The following is a 25788-nucleotide window of genomic DNA, read 5'->3' as shown; positions in this document are numbered from 1 at the left end:
GAAGAGCTCATTGACTCTTTCCATTTATAGAGGCCACTAAAGGTTTTAACACACTAGAAAAAACCAACAGCTGCTCCCTTGTTTAAACAATAAATGACTCATTTCTCTTTACACGTGTAACACCTAACATCTGAAAAGATTAATGAGTCAGATGCAAACACAGTGTTTTGACGTTTTGAGATTATTCCTTACTAAGTGGCAATTTTATAGTCTGTTTTTCTTGAAAAACTATTGAAACAATATTCCTAGCTGCATGTTTTTGACCTGTACACATTTTTCAAGCAACGTTTTCCCCCTAATATAGGTTATTATAACCCCATCCCTTAAAAATGTAAAAATCCTTTCCTATTTAAATGAAGAAACCAATTTATAGCTTTTGTTCATTGATCTTTATTAAACTCAGGTTAGCCCTTGATTGTACTATGTGTCTACGGTTGTACATACAGTTGCATCTTATTTTAAATGATTTTACACACTCACTTTTTTCACTCTAGAAAAAGAGGGTTAATGTTTTGACAGAAGTTCCTTACAAAGTTTCTTTATACTGAAGCAGTGGCAAAAAACACTTATGCAAGAGAGGTCACCAAATCTTACCTGACCAAGAAATCAGAAAATAATATCATATTTTTGAAAACTTCAAAGAAGTTTCAATGAATGCAAACAAAGAGCAAGTCAACAAATAAATTATTTATTTACAAACTATTTAAAACTATTTCCTTACAAAATAAATGTATTCTTGCCAAAACGATATTGAAATTATTTCCAAAATAGTGCCCAAAACTTTACGTAGGGGTTGATATCCTCCAAAGTTAGCTAAAGTTTTTAGTTTTTACATAAATGGTTACCTAAAAATGACAAGCTTAAGGTTTATAATTTATATGAGTGCTGGCTTACCTTTGGAGCTATGCGATAAATATATTTAAACCAGATTTTTATAATTAAAAAAGCAGCATTTTGATTACTCCATAAGAATAGTCTTATGCTTTTAGATAACACTTTCAAAACATTTAATGGTGCTGCATAAATTCTTTATGAAGCTCAACATGATACAGTCTTTTAATATTCACAGACTAATAACTTCCAAGTATTAGTTACAAAATAAACATATTTACAACAAACCAGATACATTTTGATTACAATTTCAAATATAATTTTTAGAAGACTGGCAATAAAATCTTCGACAAATGAGTTTTTCCTTAATCATTAAAAAACTCTCTGAAAAGCTTTTTCTGTAAATGTAAAAACTATGCCATGCCTTATAGCAGGTGACTAGTATCTTTAATCTTGAGATAACTTTAAATAGAAACCCAGCTCAACTCAAGATCAACTCATTACTTCCCAAAGTCCCTGTAGGGTGAATCCATCCTTCAATTTCTCTATTGCAAGCCCCAGTTCTTCTGAAAACACAGGTTCACGATCTTGTTGCTTTTTGGGAGATAAGAGGATGAGATGGGAATAGAGAAGGTGGGCAAGGAAGAGGAAAAAAAAAAAACAAAAAATAGGTTTCACATAAGTTTGTGAATACTAAATACTGGAATATAGAAAAATTTTTTCATATACTATAGGTAAAATATCCTTACCTTATTGCCATCAGCAAAATAAGCCTATAAGACAAGGAAAATTATATTTCACATACTTGATATATAATAGGTTAATAGGCCAAGGAACAGGTAATTAATTTACAGAACAATTCTGTAACTAACTGTATTTTATCTTCTGTTACTGTGTGTCTAATGGTTTTCTCACCTATCTTTACAATGCTGGTAGCAGAATTCACTTCTTCTGTCAATCATTATTTATGTCTTCAAGAGTTACGCTTTAAGCGCTAAAAATGTGCTTTGTAATTGGTGTATAATTAGCATTGTTAACTTGAAAGGAGATAAAAAGAATGACTAAGCAGCTATAAAATTTCACCCCTACTTTTGGTTTAGAAGAAGATGCTGGCAAAACAAAACAAAGCAATCAGTGCTTCACTGTGTCAGCAAATGCATACACCAAGGCAGTAGTAGTTTATTATTAACTATCTTATACTTATTTCACACTTTGCTTAAAAACTTTCATTCCCAGAGAGATAGTCTAGTCAGATTCATACACCACATACATAGAAAGTATTATTATTATTTTGGCTATTAATTAAATAATACAAATTTGGAAACAAGAAAGTTTACTCTTCAAATAGAAATCCATTTTAAGATAATATACCTATAAACTGAAAGGAGGGAGGTCCATCTCATAAAGGTTACTTATGGAAAGTATAGACTTTAAATTAATTAAATTAACTATATTTAATATATTCTGTTATCTTAAAGTGTGAAAAAACTTTTCACATATCTGAAATCCTCTGAATAAGTATGTTCTCAAACTATTTCCCAGTTTGGTAATTTAAAAGTATTTTCACACACACAAAAAAATCCCTAACCTGAAAAAAAAACTACTCTCCAACTCATGTTTAAGACATTCTAAAAAGTCTCAAGTTCTATGCTATTTTACACACTTAAACCATTATTTAATTAAACATGACTCAGATTTTAAAAAAATCACAAGAAATTTAGTAGCTCTTCTTTGTGATGCTCACCACAAAAGCATCTGTGTGATCATCAGAGTCTATTTCTACATCATCTTGAATTTGTTCAACTGTCAGAGCTTCAAGGGACTTTGGCTGAAAATCAGTAGATGTTAAAAAAAGAAAAAAGAAAAAATCAGTTAAATCAGATGTTAAAATGTATCAAAGAGACAATATTAATCAAATAAATAATTTTAGTAAAATGTGCTGTGAGAATTGTAAATACCTGTAAAAGGATATCACAGTTACCAACCACTCAAGTCTTACAAAAATCGCTGCATAATTTATATTCTATTAAAACTAACATGAATAATAAAATGAGTCAGTTAAACCCAAGCTTTTAAATCTGAAGTCAATATCATCAAAAGATTTAAAATGACAAATTTACACAAACTTAATATGATGCTTAGAAATATCCATCAAGAAAAAACTCTCATTGGATTTTATCTGATTTTCTGATAGTTAAAAACTATCTGATAGTTTAAGTTTTTTTTTTTTTTTTTTTTTTTTTGCGGTATGCGGGCCTCTCACTGTTGTGGCCTCTCCCGTTGCGGAGCACAGGCTCCGGATGCGCAGGCTCAACAGCCATGGCTCACGGGCCCAGCCGCTCCGCGGCATGTGGGATCCTCCCAGACGGGGGCACGAACCCGTGTCCCCTGCATCGGCAGGCGGACTCTCAACCACTGCGCCACCAGGGAAGCCCTGATAGTTTAAGTTTTAAAAAAACCTAACTTTTGTATAATAGCAAGTTTTAAATTTTCCTCAAAATAGTCATTAAATAGAATTTGTGAAAAAAGAAATTTGTGAAAAAGAAGAACTAAGATTTGTATGGAATGTTCTAAAGGTAAAGCAGAATAAATATAGTGCTGGTATCTATTAATTCATTTTTCAAATATTTGAATATCTTTAGTGTATGAGGTACCATGCTGGTACTACCAAAGGTTTAAAGTCTCTGCCCTTACCACAAAAGGTGTGTAATCTAGTGGGAATGGAGTGAAGGACAAAACACAATTATAAATAACTAAATATCAGGTTGAACTCTATGAAATTGACATTTTAGTAAAAAAATGGTCAAATATCAATAATATCATATAGTTCAACCTCCAAAAAATAGCTGTAACAAATGCAATATCTATTATAATAGAAGAGTTTGGAGACAGCACAACTTCTGGCTTGTGCATGCCAGAAACTTTCATGAAGAAAAAGCTGGCACATGATCTAGGGCTTTTAGGATGAGGATGATTTTCATAGGTGGGATTAGGGGAAAGGGTATTCCTGACAGAGGGGATCAGTATCAGCAAAGGTGAGAAACCACAGGATATGGCCGAAGAAGATGAATAATCTGATACGGTCAAAATATGAGAGTCCCACAAGACAGAAGGAGCTACACAGAATATTGTACTGAATAATGCCAAGGAGTATCACTCACACTGGAGTCTACGTGAACCATGTTCTCTAAGCAGTGCACAGCCTACAGAACCAGACACTGTGGCTGTGCAGATAAGGTGGGAAAGGTAGACTGAAGTTTACTGAAATTTTTTAATACCAGCTCAGAGAATGTGGACTACTTATAGGTAATTGGTGGGGTAAGGTTGATGGTAGAAGTGTACTGATGACAAGAGGTGACCTGATGCCCTAGTCCGAGGACAGCTGGTGTTTCAACCATGTTCAGAGCTGGGCGACTGCGTACAAGTAAATTAACCTATCTAAGCCTCGGTCTCCTTAACTGTGAGATAGGGCTAATAATAATGATGATGATACACTTTATAGTGTTTTTAGGAGGATTAAACGAGATGAGGCATATAAAGTTCTTAGAGCAGTTAACAGCAAAGAGTAGGCATTCAACATAGCCATTCAACAACTATGAATATTCACTAAGAGCCTATTATGTGCTAGTTTTGATTGCTGGAGATATAATGATTAAAGAAAATAGACAAAAATCCCTGACTTCATGGAGATTATTTATAGTGAAGGAGACTGATTAGTGTTACCAAAAATAAAGCAAGCAAGCAAGTAAGCAAACAAACAAGCAGAATAAAGGATAAAAAAGTGACAGGGGTTGGTGTTTTAGATGGATAGTCCAAAGACCTCCCTGAAGAAGTGGCTTTGGAGTAAGGACTTATATGTGGTGACAAAGCAAGCTACTATGGCTGGTTATTATTATGTACTGAGGGCCAAAGAAGGGGAAAAGAAGAGAAATGAAAGGTAGAGACAGAATGGGTAGGAGAACTAACATATTGTCTCCAATGTGCCAGCCACTTTACAGACATGATCAATAACTTTGTAAGAGAGATTACCTCCATTTTATAATGTGAAAACTGAAGCTCAAGTTTGCCTAGGATCACAAATAAATGGTGAAATTGGGATTGAAGTCAGGTTTGTCAGGTTCCAAGGACCATGCTTGTTCTACAACATTATTTTACAAGCAAAAGTAGCAAAGGAAACTGCAGTTTGAATGGAAAGAAAGGTATAGGAACAGGGGAGAGACTGGTACAACTGACTGAATGTGTAAAGTAAGATAATGGGAAAAATAAAAAAGGAAAACCCCGGAGTTTTGAGCACATCTGACTTTGACAATGTTAAAAATAAATAAGTAGTGAATAAATAGATAAATCAGCAAGATACTGCTTTTGAGAAAAATGACAAGATTTTAGGTATGCCAAGTTTGAGATACTCAACCATGTCCTAGTGTATCTTACTGACTTGGAAAATTATTAATTAAATTACTAAGATAAACTTTTTTTTTTTTTTTTTTTTTTTTTTTTTTGCGGTACGCGGGCCTCTCACTGTTGTGGCCTCTCCTGTTGCGGAGCACAGGCTCTGGACGTGCAGGCTTAGAGGCCATGGCTCACGGGCCCAGCCGCTCCGCGGCATGTGGGATCTTCCCGGACCGGGGCACGAACCTGTGTCCCCTGAATCGGCAGGCGGACTCTCAACCACTGCGCCACCAGGGAAGCCCCTAAGATAAACTTTTAAATGAGAAATTCAATTCATGTTATTTGGAATGCTCATCTATGAAAATATTCAAGAAATATTTGGAACCCTGGTAAGCTTAGAGAGTATGCCAAGATCAGAAAGATTTGGGAGTCATCTACAGAAGTACAACTTGAAGAAACTGGAGGAGGAGGTGATATTACTGGGGAATATACAGAGAAGGTAGAGTAAAAGGGAGAATGCTGAAAGAAGTGCAGGTTGGGAAGAAAGCAGAAAATGATGGTTAAGGAGATGAAATACTTAGAGTGTATGTACAATATGGTGTCAACAATCCAGAGACAAGTTTCAGCTGGAAGGGGAAAGGAATATATATGGAATTTGACAGGGAGACAAACAAATTAAGTATACGGAGCACAACGAGGTTGAAGTCAGAGGGTATGAATTTGTACTTAGCTGTCCAGTCCTACTTCTTGATCTCCCTGGTCACCTGCTGTAGTCCAAGAGCAGGAAGAGAGACAGATAATATATGTGATATGGCTCAACATGCTGAGTATCGGCAGGGACCCTGATGAAAGAGTGGGTGGCAGGGACACCAGCAACAGAGCGTACGGTGAGGGCCCCAGGACAAGAACAGACAGCAAGGGAACGTGTGACAGAGCGCCTCTGGCAAGGGTACCACTGTCAGAGCAGACGGCGAGGAGTCTCTGATGAAGTGGCTGGTGAGGACAACAGTGAAACACCAGATGACAAGGGGCCCAGCTGCAGAGGTTGAAGAGTAAAGCCAAAGGACAGCTGATGTACCTGGAGAGTGGGATTGGTGCAGAAACCAGAAGTCGTGAGGAAGGCAAAGAGCAGACATGTGGGCATGATATTCAAAATTTTTCATAACTGACATGGAAGAGGATCTGACGAATAGGAACAGACACAGGCCATATTAATGGAGCAGCCTCCTGGAGTTGCTATATTGTGGGTCATTGGGGGAAGAGAATGGTGTCTGTGAGGCCTGTAAGGTTTAAACAAATGCTAATGGCTGGCTGAAGTAAAATAAAAATAAAGCTGTCAGAGTGGGAGATTCAAGTCTCTACATCAGAAGAGCCTTGCATATGGGGACATCTTGGATAGGCTGCTACCTAGAACGGCAGGAATGAATGGTGAAGCAGCCAGGGAGAAAACAGGTGGTAGGCACAAATTAGCATTGGCCATACTCACTGAGCAGAGCCTCTATATTCATCATTTTAAACATAGTTTAAAATTAAATTGTACACAGTGTGTGTATATCTGAATTTTATAGATTGTGTAAAGGCAATTGAGCAAACTCTGTATATCACACATTGAACAAATTACCTTTTCTTCCATCTCATAATCCACTCCAAATATAGGACTGGTAGAATAGACTTTGTGAAGTGAATTAATTTCCTTAACTGATTCTTGTAGTTTTTCCACAGGATCTATTTTAAAGCCAAGAACATATCCTCCACTCTGTAAGAGAAAATAATGAAAAAATGAAAAGCCTGAGGAACAGTCTTTACAGTATATGATAAACTACAGCTCTAGCTGTCCTTATTTCAGAGCACAATATGTAGGCTGATTTCTTAAAATTAAATTTTTTATTATGAAAACTTCCAGCATATACAAAAATAGAAGAGTACAATAAATGTCCATGTAGCCATCATCCAGCTTCAACAAGTAACAACATATGGCCAGCTCTGTTCCATATGTAACCTCCCCATCCCCTAAATCTCCTCCCCTCACCCACTCAGGATTATTTTGAAATATATCCAGATATCACATAATTTCATCTGTAAGTATCAAAGCTAATATTTCAAGATTAAAAAAAATACACCATAGATTGTGAAGGCCAAGGGAACTGAGTTTTTCCTGAGCTAGACCTTGAAAAGGAATAGACTATATATTAAAATAAAAAAGGGAATGGCATACCTGAGGCTATCTCCTTGAAAAATTAGGGAAGAAACTTGCCCATGACTGTTTGTTGGAGAAGAAGTGTTAAAAAATTAAGTACCCATATGGTGATGGTTGAGAGCATACACTTTTGTGTTCAAATCCTGGTTTTACAACACTACATATGATGTATGGTTTACATCATACAACTAGCTGTATGATGCTGGGGAAAGGAGTGAGTAGACATTTGTATTTAAATTTAGAATTTAGAAGAGAAAAATCTTTTTTAAAAAAATTTATAAAAACAAATAAATGCAAAAACCAGGCATAACGGGGCGTAGCAGCCTATAATTAGATATAGTACAATCTGAGTTTGATGGTATAAAATCTCAAATAGGGTGTGTTTATCTGTATAGACCTGTGTTGCTCAAAGACAGTCTTGTGAATCAGTCAGACCTGGAATCAAAACCTAGCCCTATCACTTACTGTTATTAGACCATGGGCAAGGTTTCTAATTTCTCCAAGTCTCAGTTTCCTTGAATATAAAATGCGGAAAAAATAGTAACTGTATCATAGGGTTGTGTAAAGATTGAAATAATGTCATGACTGTAATCATAATTAATATGTCTGCCCAAAAGAGAAATATAAGCAGGATTCTTCCCATGGGGACAATTACTATATGACTTCAAACTCAAACTCTTCATATAATCTCATGTTACAGCTAATACTCTTCTTGGACATAAACTGGTTACTATAAAAATAAAACTAAAAATATAGACTGTCACATAGTTTTTTAAATCTATTAAAGATTAATAAAAATATAAAGTATCTTACCTGCTGAGAGCTTTCTATGACAAGAGCTAAACCAAATTTTGAATCTCTAATCTTTATTGACCGCTAGATATAAAACGAAAAAAAAAATGCTTGTTTTTATTATCTGATAGTAGTGACACTTTAACACATTTTTCAACTTTTACACAGTAACTACTTTTCATAGTCTGAAGAACAGAACTCTTCCTCTTTCCTTTTTCCTTACACTCCTATAGAGATCAAGTAAATGAAAATTTTCATACTGGAAATAGGTGGCAAATTTGTAAGGCAACACAAAGATGACATCTCTGAAATATGTACAAAATTCTGACTTAAATGTCCCCTGCTTCACGGAGTCCACAACTTTTCTGAATATTTTAAACCAAAGGCCAGCAATCCTTTAGTTATGGAGAGCCAGTGTCTTTTGTGGCTCCTAAGGCTGGGTTAGTTTTTAAAAGTCCCATGTGCCTATATACAATGGAATATTACTCAGCTGTAAAAAGAAAGGAAATTGAGTTATTTGTAGTGAGGTGGATGGACCTTGAATCTGTCATACAGAGTGAAGTAAGTCAGGAAACGAAAAACAAATACTGTATGCTAACACATATATATGGAATCTAAAAAAAAAAATGTTCTGAAGAACCTAAGGGCAGGACAGGAATAAAGACTCAGACGTAGGGAATGGACTTGGGGACAGGGGAAGGGGGAAGGGTAAGCTGGGACAAAGTGAGAGAGTGGCATGGACATATATACACTACCAAATGTAAAATAGATAGCTAGTGGGAAGCAGCCACATAGCACAGGGAGATCAGCTCGGTGCTCTGTGTCCACCTAGAGGGGTGGGATAGGAAGGGTGGGAGGGAGACGCAAGAGGGAGGGGATATGGGGATATATGTGTACATATAGCTGATTCACTTTGTTATACAGCAGAAACTAACACAACAATGTAAAGCAATTATACTCCAATAAAGATGTTAAAAAATGTTGCATGTGCCTTCTGTTTCTTACACAATAAATGACTAAATTCTGAAAGAACCTCCACTGCATTTATTGAAAAAAAAAAGTATGGGCATTCATCACTGGGCATCAAAGAAGGCTAGGATAGGTCAAATATAATTAACTCAACTGGTAAGTGTGACATGAGGGTGAAGCTTGGCTAGTGGATGAGCAGTGATACCAGTGGCCTGGGAGAAGGGTAGAGGGGTAGAAGCATAATGACATGCAGGACCTGTAGAAAGTGAAACAAAACGTACTTGCTGACAGGGTTAGAGAGAACCATGGGGGATCTAACATTATAACCAGCAGACCAAAAGTCCAAGAAGGATAATAATCTGTGGTAGGTGACTGTGTATCATACTTCCAGACAGATGGGCATTGGAAGTTGAGAAAAAGAGAGACACAGACAGACAGACAGACAGACAGCCTAAATGGTAATTGTTATGAAAACCTGGGCTTCCATCTAGACTACTTCACACCCTGCCAGGAGTACGCAGAGTCCTGGTTAAGAACCATAGAACACTGGCATCCTGCTTATGGATAGGTAATCTAACCAGGTAACTGTGGATGACACAGGCTGGTAAGATAGAAACTGGCAAGAAGATACATATATAAATATACATCTATAGGAAGGGAGTCAGGACAATGGCTGAGGCCCAGAGCTGAAGTTAGAACATGACTGCCCCAGTGACAGATTGTGATGATATCAGATTGCAAGTTGTTTAGGCCAGGCTGAATTCATTCCAGAATCCGTATTTGGCAACGGTATTCTTAAATAACGAAAAGTATCCTACTTGAAGAACAGAAATCACAAGGCTGTTTACTACTCAGTAATTATTCAGCATAATAGACATTGATATGTAAATGCAATATAAAACAGCAACGAACAATACAAACATCAACTTATCAAATACCTATGTAGACTCTGTCACATATTTCCAGCTATGCTTATAAATTCTCATATTTCTTTAGATGGCCAGAAATAATTTTTTTCCTATCAGATCCTATGATTTTCTGTTTAATGTGTTGTTTTTCTCCACCACACTGAAAGCTCCTTAAAGGCAGAAACTGCGTACTGGTTCATGAGTTTCATCACTGAGCATAGAGTAGGTGCTCAGTATTTGGCAAATGAATGATCAAATATTTTAAAGTAACTCAGTAATCAAACAATTTAGCAAAATATGATAGACTTGGGAATATTTTGCAAAGAATCATCTTTCTCATAGGTTAAGAGGTCTCTTTAAAGAATGACATTTTCCAGATATCACATACATTGTATCGAATACTCAATAAATATTTATTAATGAAACTATTTAGTCTTAAGACTACTTATATTCTATAATAAGGGTGATTATCATAGGATAGCCTCACAGAATTCTCATTAACTATTTTTATATTCCATCTAATTTGCACTAGGGTCCAGTAAGTAGGGTTTTTTTTAATATATGAGATGAAATTCTTCAGATTATTGGAGTTTACTACTTGTTTCACTGAATCACATACTTACCATGAAAGCAGCAGCAGAGTAAAAAGAACCATCTTCATCTACCCCCCAACAAACTGGTCTCAGGTGTAATTAGTTCTTATTCTAAATTTTTTTTTTTTTTTTTTTTTGTGGTACACGGGCCTCTCACTGTTGTGGCCTCTCCCGTTGCGGAGCACAGGCTCCAGACGTGCAGGCTCAGCGGCCATGGCTCACAGGCCCAGCCGCTCCGCAGCATGTGGGATCTTCCCGGACCGGGGCACGAACCCATGTCCCCTGCATCGGCAGGCGGACTCTCAACCACTGTGCCACCACGGAAGCCCACTTATTCTAAATTTTAACAGCTTTAATTTAAGCTAAAACCATTATGACTAAAAACCATCTTGATTCCTTTCACTGAACTTGTAGTATGAATCCAGCTTATAGTACATGCTGTATCTGAATACAATAAAAACTGTTCATTCACAGAATTAATGAATTCGCTCTGGCTTTAAAAGGGTTTGAGTAGAAAGTAGCAAGACAGCCATAAAGTGGGTGGGTCAGTGAGCTGAAGCCATGCCAAAGAACCACTATATACTTGCCTCCTGGAAAGGTTATGGAAAACTTTAGTAGCTAAAAGCCCTTTGAATAAAATCTAAGAAAAATCACCTTAATCTGTATGATAACTATTAAAATTTTTAGAATCCAGTATATTTCTCTCTTAACAGCAAGTTGATAATGGTGCCGTTTCCCTTGAATGGAAGTACAATTGGGTCTTTTCTGATTATCAACATTTAAAAAGTATGCTCTCAGCTAAACTGTTGCCACTAGGGAGAGAGAAAACCCATCTAATCCCAAAAGTCCTATTAACTGTTGAACAGAAATTATTTATTCTACATTAAAATAAGGTCATCAAAATGCATGCACTTACAATTTGCAGATATGGTATACTGACATTAAAACTGTCATTCATATTTGCATGCCACACGATTCTCACATTGGTAATAAAAAAAGTTCCTAAATTTCCCTGTAAAAGAGAGTGATGAGAGAGGCATCAACAATCATGTCTGAATACTTACTCTTTATTTTCTAAACACGAGAATAATTCTGATTCTCACAGCAGCATAAAATACCAGAATTGAGTATTATGAGGAGTATTTATTCAGATGGGGAGCTGTCTATATCTTATAGAATATTTATCATAGTTTAAAACTAGAACTTTTCAAGTGTGCAAAGTTTATTTACAATTTAAGCTTATGATTCCATGGTTAGCAAGAGCTCTTCAATCAAATGCTACAGCTTTGCCACACTGGTTATCAGTCGAATCTAGGTTGAAACACCCACAAAGGCTGGAAACTATTCTTAGTAAGAGACAAATTATTCTCTAGAAATTGATTTGTTTCTTATTCCAACTATTAGTTGCTTATATGTTTCCTCTGGTCATAATTTCAAGAGGAAATGAAAAGTTACAATCATGGATGTAGGAGTCACCAAATGAGTTATATGTTTAATTCCATAAAGACTGGATTAAAAGGCTTCCGTGACTGTCCACCCTATGACGCTCCTCAATCAGCCTAAGTTATGATGTGGAGGGTAGTGTGGTATGGGGGAAGAGTGTGGTTGTGGAACAGAATAGATGTGGAGGTCACTTAATTCTTTAGGGCCTGAGTTTTTCATCTGTACGTGAATAGAGACTGGACTAGATGACTTTTAAGGCCCATTCCAGCTCTAAGTCTACACATAACAAATGTTGATAAAAAGAGCATAAAACCATACAAATATGAAAATCAGAATATTACGTATATCAAGAGCTATGTTAATTAAGAGCTCTAATGCTTATTTTAACAGTTAAATAAATATACAAACCCAATCATAAATGGAAAAATGATTACCAAAGAAAGCACTGCCCCCAAAGGTTCATTAGTTCTTTGCATGGTACCTGATCACTGGATAAATTCCATACTCCATTGATTTTATCATATACATGTTCTCGTGGTAGTAATCTTAGTTGCTTATTTTGAATTAGCGCACTTCTCAATTTAAAATCACGATACATTTTAGAAGTTTCATATGCTCTATAAAAAAGAACAAAAGACTAATCCAAACTGAAAATGTGATTTTCTTAGATTATGTTTACTTATCTACAAAAATACACAGTTATATACTCAAATAGTTACTAAGGTACATTAAAAAATTTTTCTTCTCAATAAGTTTTGGTGATTATAGTCTTTTGTACTGTATTTGTCATTTCAGTGTAGTATTTACACATTTTATCTCAGTACCTATATTTAAGATGTCTAATTTTTTTTTAAATTTATTTTATTTAATCTATTTTTGGCTGTGTTGGGTCTTTGTTGCTGTACGCGGACTTTATCTAGTTGAGGTGAGCGGGGGCTACTCTTCGTTGCGGTGCGTGTGCTTCTCGTTGCGGTGGCTTCTCTTGTTGCAGAGCATGGGCTCTAGGCGCGTGAGCTTCAGTAGTTATGGCAAGTGGCTCAGTAGTTGTGGCTCACAGGCCCTAGACAGCAGGCTCAGTAGTTGTAGCACATGGGCTTAGTTGCTCTGTGGCATGTGGGATCTTCCCAGACCAGGGATCAAAACTGTGTCCCCTGCATTGGCAGGCAGATTCTTAACCACTGCACCACCAGGAAAGTCCCTAGATGTCTAATTTTTAAGTCAATATATATAGTATGGCACAAATGAGAGGAGGCAGATTGTTTTTCTTTAAGCTGAAGAACAATGCTTGTAAAAACAGACATGGAAATTAATTTTTCTATCAAAAAGCTTCCCTTGATTTCTCTGTTTTAGTTAAAGGCACCATTATTCTTTTGATATAAATAAAACTGCAATTACTTTTCTCACTGAAACCTGAAAACATTATGCTCATATCTACCTTTATACAGAAAATTAGAATGAATCTGTACCAACTCCAAAAGGTACCCTAGGACAGTGTATGTATCTGTGTCTGTGTATGTATGCAGTAAAATCCCTATAACTTTGTTTTCTTTCCATGTCTCCCTATTGATAAATAATAAACACAGAAGAAAATTCTGATTAACTTTTGATTAATTCTAATTTTAACTCCACAAAAATACAGGCTAATTTACCCTTTTAATAAAACTAAAGGGTTTTCTTCACCTGAATAACTTTAGAAATCATTTATATAAATTATAATATGTATTGTTAAACTTCTGATTTTTACATTAATTAATCTTCTAGTATGTAAATTATGAAAGGGCAGGATTCGAGCATTTGACTATAAATCTTAATTTCCTTTAGGGTGGTAATCATCAATATTTAACCAGTGGAAAAAATGGAAACTATTTATGTTATAAATTGTTTTGGAGGGAACACATAACATTTTTATACTATTAAAGAAAAGTAGTTTCCCTGTTCCCTTCATACTCCATTTCATATTACTTCTCTAAGTAAACTGAAATAAAAAGATCAGGTATATGCCTAAGAGAGCTTAAAAAAATATGTTTTCACACAAAAACTTGTACACAAATGCTCACAGCAGCATTATTCCTAACAGCTAAGAAGTGGAAACAACCCAAATGTCTATCAGCTGATGAGTGGATTAACAAAATATGTATCTCTACAATGGAATCTTATTCAGCTATAAAAAGGAATGACGTACTGATATATGCTACAACATGTAGCATGCTTGAAAACATTACATAAGTGAAAGAAGTCAGACATAAAATGTCACTATATTGTATGATTTCATTTATATGAAATGCTCAGAATAGGCAAATCCAGAGACAGAAAGTAAATCAGTGGTTGCCAGGGGACCATGGGGATGAGGGAATGGGAAGTGACTACTATGGGGGTTTCTTTTTTGGAGTGATGGAAATATTCTGGAATTGAGAAGTGGTGAATATACTAACACTACCAAACTGTAAACTTAAAAATGGTAAATTTTATGTTATGTGAGTTATATCTCCAAGAAAAGCAAACAATTATGTAGAGTAAAAAATCATCAACAAAATTTAAAAATAAAATAACTAGGAAAGAAATTAATTTGCAATATACATGACAGATAGGAGTAAAATTAAGAAATTTACAACAGAAAACTATACATAGCCAACAAATATGAAAACTTTCAACATCACTAGTAATAAAAGAAATTCAAATTAAAACAATGGTATATATACATACTATATATATCTGTGTGTATAAATTTTTGTGTGTGTGGTTTTTTTTTTTTTTTTGGCCTGTCATCTTAGCCAAACTTTAAAAAAAAATCATAGTACTTAGGGCTGGTTAAAAAAAAAAAAGAGCTGGGGTAGTAAAAAGAGAATAATTAAGAAAACAAAAAATCAAAATAACCACAAAACAACAAAAAATTTCTCTTTAGAGAAATCACCCAATCATGCCTTCTACTGTTAGAAAAATAACCTTAATTCCTTAATTGGATTATTCAACTTGGTTATCTACATTGAACGAATTCTCTATTTCATTTTTAACTACCTTGGTAGCTAATTTAATAGACTCTTCAGCAGTTTTATGTGTTTTATAAATACCTTCAAAGTGTTTATTAAATGGTAATGCAACATGTTCTATGTATCTTCAGGATGTTTGCAATAGAGCTTGGAGGAAGACAGCACCACATGTTGAAATTTTACTCTAAACCTTTATATCATAGAATTACCTTAAAAATATTCAATAATCTATAAAGTATTACCATACCTGTGTACTGCAATCACAGAAGTAAAAAGTCTAGGACTTCCAGGAACCAAATTTGTAAATATAAACTCAAAACGAGTACTGTTACATTTTGTTAGTATATAAAGAGCTTCAGTTTGGCCTCGTAATTTCTGTAAAGACAAATTTATGTAAAACTTCAGATTTTAAGAGCAATTTCTCATTTATAGTGAAAATAAACATCAACCTCAAATATCTACTGTTTCTTCACTATATATATTTCAATAAGATTTTTCAGACTTACAGAATTAGCAGTCCTTGTTGTGATATTCAATATGCAGTTGTAACCAATAGCTAAAATTTAAAAGCAAAGAATTTAAAGAACATGATACAATAAATTGAGGGAACAAACTATAAATACAGAACTTTTAAGTTTAAAAAATTAAATATATATAAAAATACAATAAAAAATTTTATGAAATATCTACAAATTTAAGTTAAATAATTAAAAGGACTAGAAAGTTAATTCTGCCTCTTTTTTTTTTTTTTTTTTTTGCGGTATGCGGGCCTCTCACTGCTGTGGCCCCTCCCGTTGCGCGGCACAGGCTCCAGACGCGCAGGCCCAGCGGCCATGGCTCACGGGCCCAGCCGCTCTGCGGCATGTGGGATCTCCCTGGACCGGGGCACGAACCCTCATCCCCTGAATTGGCAGGCAGATTCCCAACCACTGCGCCACCAGGGAAGCCCAATTCTGCCTCTTTTGAACAAAAATATTCTCAACATGGGGAAAAAGGAGGTTTGCTTCTCTAAAACCTATACAGTATTATTTACTAAAAATCTTAGCACCACAACATCAAGAGAAAAAGTCTAGCTGGAAAATCTACAATACCTTTAAAAAACAAATGAAACGAAATGTAACACAATGAAAGACTGTACTTTTATTAGAATTTAATCTCCCTTCTTTGGTATTACTTGAAACAGGTTATAGCAAGTTTCAAAGTAAAGTAAAAAACGAAACCAAAAATCATTCAGTGTAAAAGCACTAATCTTGTTTATGTCCAAGAGACAAAATGGACAGACTGAAAAAAACATTCCTTTTGCATTATGAGGCAGTCTGTGGTTAGTCTAGGATTTCTTAAGTTTTTATCAATTAAAGTTTTTCACATATTTCATAGTATAGCTTCTTTTGGTGTCAAGAGCCACTGTGCAAGTTTACTTGACAAATTATTTTTTTCTTTCTCATGCTAACAAAGATACTTACAAAGATTGACTCTGAGTAATGCCAAAGAGTGCCAGATAATTCTTAAATTTGTTACTAAGAGTCTACCTAAAAGCAAACAAACAGAAAAATAAGTTACTTTAAATAAGGACCCATTTTTGCAGTATAGAATGAGATGGACATGAAACTTCTGGCCCAGTACCAACAGCAACACCCACAGATGTTTTTCATACATTTATTAATTGAAAATACTTATTGCTCATATCCATTCTAGGTAAGGTATACAATGTGTGATTCAGAATCTCAGAGAAACAAAATCTGATAGTTACAGAAAGAATACAGGTATTCACTGCCAACACCTTGGTTTGACTCAACTGACAGAGGAGAAAACTGTGTACTGTTTTTTTTTTTTCTCAGTAGAAGCTGTTCTGGGGGTCCCAGTAGGTTATATGCTGCCAACTGAGTATGAGTACAGGACAGTATAATTATTAAGCCATTCAGTGAAATCACACTTCTCAAAGAACTCTCATATATATATGAATCTTTGCCATTTGAGCAGTCTCTTAGCAGTTCTCATTTAAATGAGCCATATACTCATATACCCAGTTTTTTTGTGGTGAGCAAACTTTTTCCTCATATGAAGTTATGGCTAAGCTGAAGTCTGTTTAAGGCTTATGATTTTCATTCTTAGCCTCAAACTGATGTTCTTACACTGAAATATGTACCAAGTTAGATAAACTTCATTTCTCAAAGTATATCCTATGACATAGTAGTCCCTATAGATGCTCCAAGAAAAAAAAAAGTCAAGTAAATCTGTGCATGGTAAACTATGTGTCTTAGAAATTTGTAATACAATTAGCATATGAGGATAGTTTTGAAATATCTTGAACTAATATCTTGAACTAAGTTAACTCTCTTAACTTTGTTTAACACATTTCTTCAGCAAATTATAACCATGGAATTCTTTTGATGAATAATCTATAGCCATGTCATACTCCTTCCTCCCTGAAAAAAACCCTAGAATATCTAAAATCAGAGAAACTAAGCCTGTGTGAATGCTGGCGTGAGATGGGATAGGAGGTCCTAAAAACAAAGGAAGGCGTTCTCAAGAGAAACTGTGGAACATTACATGCTATGTTTGACAAATAGTAAGTCACCCAGCATGGCTAGAGTGTAAAGTTCCCACAAGATCACAGACGACTAGACCTGCATCTATCAGTCAGGGTCAAACAGAACAGAGATGGCTCACTTAAATTAGGATAACTGGGGTTTATTTACAGAAGGACTTATTACAGTGGTATGGGGTGGGGCATCAGGAACCATAATTGACATATAATGCTGTTTCATATCTTATTCTCCAGCTAATATAACTTAACATTTGTAATTTAAACCAGAAATATAAAATATACTCACCGCTATCCCCATTATTTCCTTTGGTGTCTTCAATTGAATCTAAACAATCAATAAGGACTTCTCCAGGTCTTGTTTTCATTTGTCTAAAATAAATATAAAGGCTTTAATTTTTTAGCTACAACTACACCCGCTTACCATCTAGTGAGGGAGAGAAAAGGCATATCCATATAAAACAGACAAAAGTATAAATAATACAGTACCAAATGCTCAGGCATTTGAAAATAAGGTTTTCAAGAACTTAAAGAACCTGGAGATCAAGTGTGGCCTGGAGTGACCAGGGACATGGAGAGAAGTCAGAACTAAAGGAGAGGTAGGATTTGGAGAAATAAAAGAGAGAGAGGAGAATCTATGATTAAGGACCAGAAATAAGTAATGATAAGAGAGGGGGCTTCCCTGGTGGCGCAGTGGTTGAGAATCTGCCTGTCAGTGCAGGGGCACACGGGTTTGAGCCCTGGTCTGCGAAGATCCCACATGCCGCAGAGCAACTAGGCCCATGAGCCACAACTACTGAGCCTGCGCGTCTGGAGCCTGTGCTCCGCAACAAGAGAGGCCGCGATAGTGAGAGGCCCACGCACCGCGATGAAGAGTGGCCCCCGCTTGCCACAACTAGAGGAAGCCCTTGCACAGAAACGAAGACCCAACACAGCAAAAAAAAAAAAAAAAAAAGAAATGATAAGAGAATGTGGGAAGACTGGCCTGGCTGGAGAAGAAGGTGCATGTTGAGAGGTAGTGAAAAATATAGTAGGATAGGTAAGAAGGAACCAGATTATGGATAACCTAGAATGTCAGTCAGATAGATACGGGTTTTATCCTGTGGACAGTGGAGAAGCCCCAGAGGTTTCTGAGTAAAGCAAAGGAGTCATGCAGTTATGGAAGGAACAGATTAAAGCAAAGCAACATTAGGACTTGGTAAACAATCAGATAAAGGAGACAAAAGGAAATAAAGAATGAAGAATAGGTTGCTGACTGATAGAATGCAATCTAGAGTGCCAAAAAAAAAGAAAAGAAAAACCTAGCAGAATATGTGGTAGAGCCTTCTAACACATTCTCAATAAAGCCAACTCAATTACCTACTGGAAATACAGACATGATCATACACTTCACTGTTGAAAAGCCATATTACCCCACTACCTAGATGATGAAGTCCAAAATCCTCAACTGAATATTTCACAATCTAGCTAATCTACCTTTCTATTTGCACCTCCTTTCTCTACCTGCCAGACCCTGCTTCTAGCCAATGAGATTTATACCTCTAAGACTCTACATCTAGTTTTTTTTTTCTTTTCTTCCTTTTCTTTTTTCTGGAATACTCTCTTCCTGTATACCCTAGCAAGGCCCTGACCATTCATCAGGGCTCAATTCAAATATTATTTTTTCTTTGAGACCTTCCCTAGGAAGAATGAACTTTTCTGTTCTATGGTCCTCCAGCATTTTGTTCATTTTTTCCATGACGGTATTTACCACATTTTTTATAGTTAGTTATCTACATCTATCTCCTGCAGTAGAATGGGGGTGGGGTGGGGGAAGGGTGTCATTTCCTATTATTTTTGTATCTTTAGCTATCAGCACAGTCACCAGTACGTAGTAAACATCTGATAAATGTTTAATAAACTGAAAATGTTCATGAAATGGATCTTTGCTTAAGAACCCTCCAAGAATAACAGGAAAAGTCAAAGACTGTGTGCAATATGTAACCGTTGCTTATAACTTTATAAATTCCCTTCCCTCACAACGCCTTAAAGGATCCAAGACCATGTTAATATTATATATCTAGCTACAGCTAAGCCTGGGAAATTAATATTTCATTTTTTCCACCTAAGAAAGTTCTGTTCATAATAAAGAATCATACGAATTGGCTAAGAAGCTCCAAACCATCAACCCAAGAACCTTAGCTTTACTGTTTTCCAACACTTACTATCCCAGTGGGCACTTTTTTCCTGGACTGCCGGCGGGAGGTTTCTAACTATTCTCTTTAAAACATGAAGATTTCCAAAAACAGGGCTTCTGTTTGAGAGGCTCCAAAAGAGGGTTCCTTCTTCCTGTTGGTGATTTAAATGAATAACTAGAAACGAAGCTTACCACGGAAATAAAGTCTGCATGGTCAGGGATTTTGGAGAATGCTTACTCTCACTTCCCTCGGAGACTCAAGCTTTAGAACGGTGAAGTCATTTTTCTAAGGGCCCACAATGTGTGTCCTTATTCTAGACCTAGTTTCCGAACCCTCGTTTCCAGAGTCCCTGCTCCACGTTCCTTCCACCATACGAAACTGGCACCGCAAGCTCACTGGGGTGTACTGGACGCCCAAGCCCAAGGTGGTCCCTGCCGTATTTGGGCTCAGCTTCCGACAGGTCCCCCGGGTCAAGACGGGACCGGGGATCGTAAGGGACCGAAACTGCGTACAATCTAGACGCGCTCCGGCTGTGGCGCCTGGGGAGGGCCGCTGGGCCCCGGACAGTCTGGGGTCTCCTGAGGTGAGGACAGCAGGCGCCAACCTCCTCCCACCCTCGCGAGGGTCTTAGGCTCTGCCCGCGGGTCGGGAAATCGCGCCGCGGCGCCCTCTACAGGCTCCCGGCCACTGGGGAATCTTGGCGACTCACTGCGAGGACACGTCGAAGCGGACATCCCGGTCCTCCCAAAGCGCATCCAGCACCGACATGGTGACCGCGGCGGGGGAGGCCTAACGGCGTCTCGCCGGCTCCAAGACAACGGGCCGCCTCTGGCACGACGTCTACGGCGGGCGCCGAGACCCAAAATTCCTCAAGGTAGTGTGCGCGCTTTCCCGGCCCTGTGGTGTAGTTAAGCGGATTTGAGGCTCCAGGCAGGTTTCCGTGCCTCAGAGAAGCCGAACTGGCACCGGCGCAGGAGCGGGTGCTTGACTTCTGAATGACCTTCCGCACCTCCAGACTCGCCTCCTTAAGCCGTTCCTCCCCGCCCACCCCGCTTCCGTTCCTCTCCCTACACTGTCGGGAAATTTAGCCTTAGAGACTTCCCAGGCGGTTCACTGGTTAGGACTCCGCGCCTCCACTACTGGTGGCCCTGGTTCCATCCCTGGTGGGCCAACTAAGATCCCGCAAGCCGCGTGGTGCGGTCTGAAAAAAGAAAGAGAGAAATGCAGACTTAAAACTCGAAATTCCTCGTCTGGTTCTGCCTCCTCCGGCGCAGCCCACCTCATGCCGTCCTCGCGCCTTCTGCTTGCTCTCCAACCAGGCAGGGCTCAGCGCCTTTGGAGGGCGCCCCCTTTCTCTGTCTGGAACTCTCGTTCTCCAGATCTCTACCTGGCCCGTCCTTTGTCACTTCAGCCTCAGCTCAGAAGTGAACTAAAGCGGTTCTTAACCTTTCTTCTCTCGCTCTGCTGTTAGTACCTTGAGGACAGAGTTCCCTTTGAACCCACGCGAGCACAGAGTAGGCATTCAGTAAGTACTTTTCGAATGTATCAAAGTGCCGTCCTTCCCTCGGTTCACGACAGTTCTCTAAATCAATGGTTCTGAGTGTGGTCCGGGGACTCCAGGAGGTCCTCAAGATCCTTGCAGGGCGCCCACAAGGTCCAAATGTATTTGTAATAACACTATTTGTCTTTTTAATTCTCAGTCTCCCTTTGAGTGTACAGAGGAGTTTTTTAGAAGCCACATGATGTGAAATTGAATGTGAAAGAGATATGAGACAACAGCTGTCTTGATATCAAGCTGGATGTTAAAAAGATTTGCAAAAATGTAAAATAATGTTACTCTTCTTACAGTTTTTTGAAAATATAATTTAAAACATGTAATATATGTTAATATATAATGAGGTTATTTTTACTTTAAATGAATTAAGTGAATTTTTAAACATCTCAATAAATATCAGTAGCTATAATCCATATAAACAAAAGCTCTTTCAGATCCTCAATGATATTTTTAAGGGTATAAAGGAGTCCTGGGATCAAAAGTTTGATCACTTTAAATTAAATGGCACGCCGGTGTGTCAGGCTTTGTGCCAAATACTGGGTATATTCATATGAAAGGCATGAGGAGTTTTTCTCAGGTTGACAAAGGTAATGGAGACAAAGGAACGTGTGGTGGACACAGACTAAAGTGGCCCCCATTGAGTCATGCCCTTGTATGATCCCATCCCCTTGGATGTGAGCAGAACCTGTGACTTTCATCCAGCTAATAAAATGTAGCAAAGATGATGGGATGTAAAAGTGATGGGATATCATTCCCATGTTTATTCTATGTTATATAAGGCTGGATCTCAGCTGACTGGAGCAAGAGAGACTCTCCTGCTTGCCTTGAAGAAGCCACCTGCTGTGATACCGCCTTTAGGGCCAGCGGTCTCACGTCCTATAGGTGCAAGGAGCTGAAATCTGCCAACAACCTGAATGAGCTTGGAAGCAGATCTTTCCCCAGTAAGACTTCTGATGAGGCCTTAGCCCCAGGAAATATCTGGATTGCAGCCTGGTTGTGACCCTAAGCAGAAAACCCAGGTAAGTCATGCTTGGACTTCTGATCTACAGAAACAGGGAGATAATAAATGTCTGTAGTTTTAAGCTGTGGTCATTTGTTATATGCTGCAATAGAAAACTAAGACAGAGATTGGTATCAGGAGTGGTGTGCTACTGTAGAGGCTATTAGACCCAGCAAAATTCTGTTGGTGGGAAGCAGGCTGATAAAATTACTCACCTGTTGGGAATTCCCTGGTGGTCCAGTGGTTAGGACTTGGCGCTTTCACTGCCAGGGCCTGAGTTTGATCCCTGGTTGGGGAACTAAAGATCCTGCAAGCTGCGAGGTGTGGCAAAAAAAAAAAAAAAAAAAAATTACTCACCTGTAAACATGTGCTACATTTCATGAAAAAGCAAGGATGACTCAGAGGATCTGAGCACCACGGAAGATTATTCCCAGATCTTAAACCTTAAGCAGTAAAAATCCAACATTTGCACAGATGGATGTCAGAATTGTTATATGGCAGTGGCTCATTTGTACCTTCCATTTCCCCCCTGTTGAACTGGAATGTCTCTAACTGTTCTCCTATGCCAGTCCCACCATTGTATGATGGGAGTGTTGGGAGCACTGGTCTCTTTAGTTTCACAGGTCACTAAGGGGAATTGTGCTTCGAGGAACTGCACTTAGTGAATTATAACCAGGAGCCTCATTTGCTCAGATGTAAATGATTTAGATGATGAGATCTTGGATTTTGAGCTGATGCTGTAATGTGATGAGAGGGGAACCTTGGGACGGAGAACACAGTTTTGTTTCTTTTTTCCTTTGGGAGAGGCATGAATTGTTCAGGGCTATAGGCAGAATTCCAGGTGGCCTCTAAGATTCCCACCCATGGTGTACATATCTTATGTAATCCCCTCCCCTTGATTGTGGAAGAATCTATATATAGGATATCAGTCCTGTGGTTAGATTATGTTGTATGGCAAAGATGAAAGAGTTTTGCAGATGTGATTAATGCCCTTTGAATTAGTCAAAAGGGAGACTATCCTTGGTGGGCCTGAACTTATCAGGTGAGCCCTTAAAAGGGATTTTCTTGCTAGCTTTGATGAAATAGTGTCCAAGTTATGAGAGAGCCACGTGTCTAGGAACTGAGGGCAGCCTTTAAGAGCCGAGAGCCAGCAAGAAAACAATAACTCCAGTCATCCAACCACAAGGAACCAATTCTGCTAAGGAACCTGAATGAGCCTGGAAGGGGACCCCAAACCTCAGATGAGATCACACCCCTGCAGACACCTTGATTCCAGGTAAGCAAAGAACTCAGCCCAGACTCCTGGCCCACAGAAAACACTGTGAGACCATAAGTTTGTATTGTTTTAAACATCTGAGATGGTGATAATTTATTACAGCAACATTAAATTAATGCCCTGACATCACAGTAGGACCTTTGAAACAAAGACTGAAATGACTATTTTTCAGTGCTTTTAACTGGGCCTTCATATACTTTGTTTCCCAGACTTTTTTTCTCCTGCATTTGTAAGTAAAGTTTTGTGTGTGTGTATGTGTTTTTACTTTTTAAATCAATTTTATTGAGGTATGATTTACATATAATAAAATATACCCATTTTAGATGAACTTTGACAAGTATATGCATCCATGTAACCACTTCCATAATGAAGCCACAGAACATTTCCATCACCCCAAAAAGTTTTTTCATGCCCCTTTGCAGTCAACTTCAGGTTCCAGAAACCATTTGTTTGCTTTCTGTCACTGCAGATTTTTTTTCATTATTTTTGTTGTGATAAAATATATGTATATATATATATAACATAAAAAGTGCCATACTGTTAATTGATTTTGTGTGTTCTAGGATTTTATATAAATGGTGTAATAAATTATGTACAGTAGGGCTTCCCTGGTGGCGCAGTGGTTAAGAATCCGCCTGCCAGTGCAGGGGACACAGGTTCGAGCCCTGGTCCCGGAAGATCCCACATGCCGCGGAGCAACCAAGCCCGTGCGCCACAACTACTGAGCCTGCGCTCTAGAGCCCGCAAGCCACAACTGCTGAAGCCTGCGCGCCTAGAGCCCATGCTCTGCAACAGGAGAAACTATCGCAATGAGAAGCCTGCACACCACAACGGAGAGTAGCCCCCGCTCACTGCAACTAGAGAAAGCCCAAACACAGCAATGAAGACCCAATGCAGCCAAAAATAAATAAATAAAATAAATTTATTTAAAAAATTATATACTGTATATACTCTTCTGTATCTGGCTTCTTTCATTTTGCAGAATGTTTTTAGGTTCATCCATATTGATACATGTATCAGTAATTTGCTCCATTTTACTGCTGTCTTATTTTGCATTCTATGGATATACTGCAGTTTGTTTCACATGTTGGACATTTGGGTCATTTCCAGTTATCACTAATAAAGTTGCCAATAGCAATCATGCATAAGTCTTTTTGTGGATATAGATTTTAATTTCTTTTGAGTAAATTCCTAGGAGTGGAATTACTGTGTTGTATGGTAGGTGTATTTTTTTTTTTTTTTTTTTGCGGTACATGGGCCTCTCACTGCTGTGGCCTCTCCCGTTGCGGAGCACAGGCTCCAGACGCGCAGGCTCAGTGGCCATGGTCCACGGGCCCAGCCGCTCCACGGCATGTGGGATCCTCCTGGACCGGGGCACAAGCCCGGGTCCCCTGAATCGGCAGGCGTATTCTCAACCACTGCGCCACCAGGGAAGCCCTGTAGGTGTATTTATAACTGCCACCTGTTTTCCATGACAGTTGTACCATTTTACATTCCCACCAACAATGTATCTCCATCATTTGTCAATCTGTTCAATTTTGCCATTCCATTGGGTATGTAGTGGTACCTCATTGTGGTTTTAACATGTATTTCCCTGATGACTAATGGTATTAATCATCTTTTCGTGTGCTGATTGAACATTTGTAAATCCTTTTTGTAAATTGTCTGTTTATGTCATTTCACATTTTTTAACAGGTTGTTTGGTTTCGTATTATTGAGTTTTGTAAGAGCAAAGTCCTTTGTTAGGTATGTGTATTGAGAATATCTTCTCTCAGTCTCTGGCTTGCCTTTCCATTTCTTAACTTTTTTCTTCAAAGAGCAGAAGTGTTTAGTTCTTAATGTTAATGAAATTTAATTGATCATTTTTTCTATTCTATTTAATATTTTCTGTGTACTGAGAAATCTTTCTCAACCCGAGATCACAACAGTTTTCTTCTAGAAGTCTTAACAGTTTTAGATTTTCATTTATGTATATGATCTGTTTCAGGTTAATTTTATTGTATGAGGAAAGGTGGAGGTTCATTTTTGTCCCTCATGAGATTCCTTTATTTTCTATATGAATATTCAGTTGTTCTAGCACAACTTTTTTTGTTGAAGAATAGTTGATATACAATATTATTGGGTTG

The 25788-nt window shown here is 37.8% G+C and overlaps 1 protein-coding gene and 1 long non-coding RNA gene across 7 annotated transcripts; one reads left to right on the top strand and one right to left on the bottom strand.

The window, feature by feature from the left end:
* Positions 1-366: 366 nt before the first annotated feature.
* BBS5 (Bardet-Biedl syndrome 5) lies at positions 367-21115 on the bottom strand. Of its 5 annotated transcripts, none has more exons than XM_060106932.1 (13): positions 21061-21115; positions 20541-20728; positions 17944-18026; positions 16573-16638; positions 15616-15665; positions 15357-15484; positions 12604-12739; positions 11596-11691; positions 8231-8293; positions 6842-6976; positions 2576-2659; positions 1581-1604; positions 367-1425 (listed from the first exon to the last, which is right to left on the bottom strand). In XM_060106932.1, exons 2-13 carry the CDS (start codon positions 20597-20599, stop codon positions 1324-1326), a joined length of 1026 nt encoding a protein of 341 aa, XP_059962915.1. In that variant the 5' UTR covers positions 20600-20728; positions 21061-21115; the 3' UTR covers positions 367-1323. The 5 variants fall into 5 exon arrangements, with proteins under 5 accessions (XP_059962915.1, XP_059962919.1, XP_059962914.1 ...); XM_060106936.1 differs by lacking the exon at positions 21061-21115 and adding an exon at positions 19859-19982 and having other exon boundaries at positions 20541-20842; XM_060106931.1 differs by lacking the exon at positions 21061-21115 and having other exon boundaries at positions 20541-20842.
* On the top strand, positions 20445-24599 carry LOC132495217 (uncharacterized). 2 transcript variants are annotated; one of them, XR_009533222.1, is made up of 4 exons: positions 20445-20705; positions 22166-22405; positions 23459-23662; positions 24261-24599. It is a non-coding gene; the product is annotated as an uncharacterized LOC132495217 (long non-coding RNA). The 2 variants fall into 2 exon arrangements; XR_009533221.1 differs by having other exon boundaries at positions 20446-21356.
* The last annotated feature ends 1189 nt before the right edge of the window (positions 24600-25788 follow it).

This window comes from Mesoplodon densirostris, chromosome 8 (genome assembly GCF_025265405.1).
Source record: "Mesoplodon densirostris isolate mMesDen1 chromosome 8, mMesDen1 primary haplotype, whole genome shotgun sequence".
Classification (NCBI taxonomy): Eukaryota; Metazoa; Chordata; class Mammalia; order Artiodactyla; family Ziphiidae; genus Mesoplodon; species Mesoplodon densirostris.
This window is presented reverse-complemented; position numbering and strand designations above follow the sequence as displayed.

Coding starts and splice junctions, on each gene's coding strand:
- BBS5 (XM_060106932.1), bottom strand. CDS start 20,599: ATGTCGGTGCTGGATGCGCTTTGGGAGGACCGGGATGTCCGCTTCGAC. Junction 18,027..20,540: donor CGCTTCGACGTGTCCTCGCA/GTGAGTCGCCAA, acceptor TATTTATTTTAG/ACAAATGAAAACAAGACCTG. Junction 1,426..1,580: donor ATTTTGCTGATGGCAATAAG/GTAAGGATATTT, acceptor TCTCCCAAAAAG/CAACAAGATCGTGAACCTGT.